Source organism: Rhagoletis zephyria, unplaced genomic scaffold, assembly GCF_001687245.7.
Source record: "Rhagoletis zephyria isolate East Lansing unplaced genomic scaffold, Rhagoletis_zephyria_1.1 Rzeph_scaffold_33913, whole genome shotgun sequence".
Lineage (NCBI taxonomy): Eukaryota > Metazoa > Arthropoda > Insecta > Diptera > Tephritidae > Rhagoletis > Rhagoletis zephyria.
In genome coordinates this window covers 1-3,662 of record NW_016190968.1, presented here as the reverse complement: position 1 = coordinate 3,662, position 3,662 = coordinate 1, and the positions used below count along the sequence as shown (strand labels likewise).

The 3,662-nt window shown below is 40.5% G+C and overlaps 1 protein-coding gene and 1 pseudogene across 1 annotated transcript; one reads left to right on the top strand and one right to left on the bottom strand.

Annotated features, from left to right (window-relative positions):
* LOC108354178 (ribosome biogenesis protein TSR3 homolog pseudogene) lies at positions 1 to 929 on the top strand (annotated as a pseudogene).
* Positions 930 to 2,164: 1,235 nt separating this feature from the next.
* Positions 2,165 to 3,656, bottom strand: LOC108354176 (nuA4 complex subunit EAF3 homolog; the record flags this gene model as incomplete). Its single annotated transcript, XM_017605368.1, has 2 exons — positions 2,165 to 3,498; positions 3,569 to 3,656. Coding segments are annotated over 2 exons (1,059 nt in total), but the record flags the coding sequence as incomplete, so codon positions are not given.
* Positions 3,657 to 3,662: the final 6 nt, after the last annotated feature.

The window sequence follows — 3,662 nt, the reverse complement described above, 5'->3', positions numbered from 1 at the left end:
TTCTACGATCCTGAATTTGGCAATTTCGTTTCGCTTGGTTTATTTAAAAACAGTTTAATAATTTATAGATTCATAGCAAAATGAGTTCACGCAACCGAGGCCGTGGAAAACGAGGGGGCGGTACGCGTGGACAATACCGTAATGTTAAGAGTAATCGCAATTGTGAGCGCAATTTCGCGCAGCGCGCATCTGAACTAGCCGGTGATGAGGAGAATTCAAACAGCGGCGATGACGGTGACAGCAGCTCATCATCTTCCGACGCAGGTATAGATGGCATTGGGCGACCACCCAACTTTCCCATAGCCATGTGGGACCTTAACCATTGCGACCCAAAGAAATGTTCGGGGCGAAAGTTGGCACGTTTAGGACTGATCGAAAACCTTCGTTTGGGCCAGAAGTTTCCTGGTCTGGTGTTAACACCAGTAGGGGTGAGCTGTGTTAGCCCCCTTGATAAGGAAATTGTTGAAGCAGCAGGTGTAGCAGTGGTCGATTGTTCTTGGGCTAAACTGGAAGAGACACCATTTAATCGCATGCGAAGCCCACATCCACGTCTACTGCCATATCTTGTGGCCGCGAACCCGATTAACTACGGGAAACCCTGCAAATTGAGTTGTGTCGAAGCGATTGCAGCTACACTGTATATTTGTGGTTACGTGGCAGAAGCGCAATGGTACATGGGCAAGTTCTCGTGGGGACACTCATTTATTGAACTCAATGAAAGCTTACTTAAAAAGTATGCTGAATGCAAATCTAGTGAGGAAATAGTCAGGGTACAAAATGACTACATAGAGCAAGAGAAAGCAGCACATAATAAACCAAAAGATTTTAGTGAATTCTATCCTACAAGCAGTAGTAGCGAAGAGGAGGAAGAAGACCACGATAATGGGGCTAGCATAAGCGGGAAAAAATAATGAATTGACGTGAGTTTGTTTTATTTTTTTATATTTAAATACAATATCTCTAAAAAACAACAAACATTGGTTTTAAATAGCTTAATATTTAGGGAGTGTATTTACACACGTCACAGTACCTTTTACCGTAGATGCACGGTAAAAATAACGTATATCCGGTAAAAATTACCGTGGTTAGACGATCCACGGTGATTTCGAAGAGTGTCTGTTTGCCGAAAATCCATGTCAAAAATTACTGTGGATTCACTGTGATTTTTGAATCGCACGATTAACTGCCATTTAATGTAGATTTGCGGTAAAAGTTAGANCGGTGATTTCGAAGAGTGTCTGTTTGCCGAAAATCCATGTCAAAAATTACCGTGGATTCACGGTATCTTTTTTTTAAACGACATCTAAACAAGGGCGAGGACATGCGACATATATGTTTATATACATACATATATATGAATTTGTAAATTCAATGTTTTACGCAGAAAGAAGTTCCGCTCCACTTTTCTGGCAACCCAGAAAGGAGAACTTGCGTAGTAACCCAGTAGCTAATTTCAGGAGTTAAAAGCCCTTCCGAAAGGCCCTCTTGAGAAGCAAGATTAAAGGGCTTCTTATTTCGCTACCCATGACAGGATTTCCAGAAGAGCTTTTATAGAACGTACTTCAGAAGGCCATAAAGAAAGAAGTTCCGCCTCACCTTTTCGGCAACACAGAAAGGAGAATTCTCCACAGCAAGGGTTATAATCCCTATGCGCGGCCGAAGGCCCCCTATGCAGTAAGAAGTTCCGCCTCACTTCTCCGGGAACACAGAAATAATTCTGCGTATTAAGGGTAATAATCCCTAAGCGCGGCCAAAGGCAGCTACGCAGAAAGAAGTTCCGCCCCTCTTCCCCTTAATCCTCTCTACCCCGAAAATCGGAGGTCTTTAAGGATCTACAATAATTTATACCGGTAATTATTACCGTGGATATACCGTAAAATACGGTGGATATACGGTATTTTTACCGTGGATCTGCGGTAATTTTTACCACGGATATGCGGTAAATTTTACCGTGGTATACGGTAATTTTACCGTGGATATAGGTACGGTAATTTTTTCCGTGGATATATGGTAATTTTTTCCGTGGAAATACGGTAATTTTTTCCGTGGATATACGGTAATTTTTTCCGTGGATATACGGTAATTTTTTCCGTGGACATACGGTAAAAGTTAGCGGGCGCGTGTGTATAGATTATGCCAAATATTTAAAGACATCGAAGAGTGCTTAAAGTTTATTAGATTTTTATTCTAGTTTAAAAACTCAGCAGAACATTTTCATATACATACATATAAACTACAATGTAATTTTATTATAGAATACAGAATGATGTCTACATTTGGCAATACATATATTGAAGAAAACATACCACGTTAAAATAAAAATGCGTGATTTCACTACAAAGAATCCCTTTACAAAAGTTGTATTAGTACGCTAGTCGTACTTGCATACATTAAAATGTTAAATGAAGTTATATGAATATGCGAATGAGATTAAATGATAAAATCCTTTTATTTTTCTTCCAATCCCACTAGTCAAAATTTTACCGTCTCCGTTCGTACAACTTCAGCATCCGCAACAAATTTAAAATCATTGAGTGTTGCGATGATACTCCGGACTAACATTGACAAAGTTTGTCATACTGAAGTAAGTGGCACTATTCTTTACAAGAAATTTTAGAAAGTCATGTAGGTGTACCAGTAACATCTGCATCGACTTTTCGTCCAACGCGGAGAATCCTAACATTGATCCCAGCTTAACGAATAGACGTAACAAATGAAATCCGCCATAGAGCTTAGAGAGTGATGTTTCTGGATGTTGTTGCAATATTTCCGCATATTGAGGTCTTTCGAATTTATAGAGCAATTGTGAGCCAAGCATGACATTGAAGTACTCGACAACTCCATTTAGTACATCGTTAATGGCTACTTCCTTGGAAGCATTTGTCGACTTGGAGGTCTTCTTAAAGGCAATGTATTGGTCAACAATATCCTGTACAGTGATTTTTGCTGGAATGTCAAGTAATTTATGCTGCCGCGTAATAGCATCCCAGTCATCAGCAAGGCATTGTTTTAGTTCATCTGGTATTTTTATTTTCACCTCCACTTTAGAGAGGAATGTTTCTTCGGATTCCACGCATGTGTCCAAACGAGTGTGACTTGCCGCAGGAGTAATACTCGTACTTGCTGTGGTAGCAGGTGTGCTAGTTACATTGGTACTTGTGCCAGCTGCACTACAATTGGATTTATCGCTAGCATTTGATGTAGACCCTCCACGTTTCTTTTTTGGTGGTTCATCTTTGGCTGCGTCATCCTTATTAGCGACAATTGTAGCACCTGTTTCCTCTTTTGTTACGGTTCCAGCATCACTATCTTTGGCAATTGGGGTACTAGTAGCTGGTTTTGTCCGATTAGCTCTACCTGTGGTTGAAGGCGCTGCCAATGGTGTAGTGTTCAACTCTTTTGATGGTGTGGAAGCGCGTGATTCACTACTACCGCTAGCGGTGCCATCCTTTGATGCGGTTCCTATGGTGGCCTCACCTTTTTTGCCCTTTGGTGTGCCTAAATATTGTAATTAAACTAACTTATCGGAACTCTGCTTATTTACATACATATATGTTTGGCTTTTTACCTTTCTTATTTTTCCCAGCAGAATTAGAATGCAGCTTGTATACCTCTTTCTGACGCTGTACGTTAGCTTCATTGTACTTCAGTACACGGTTTTC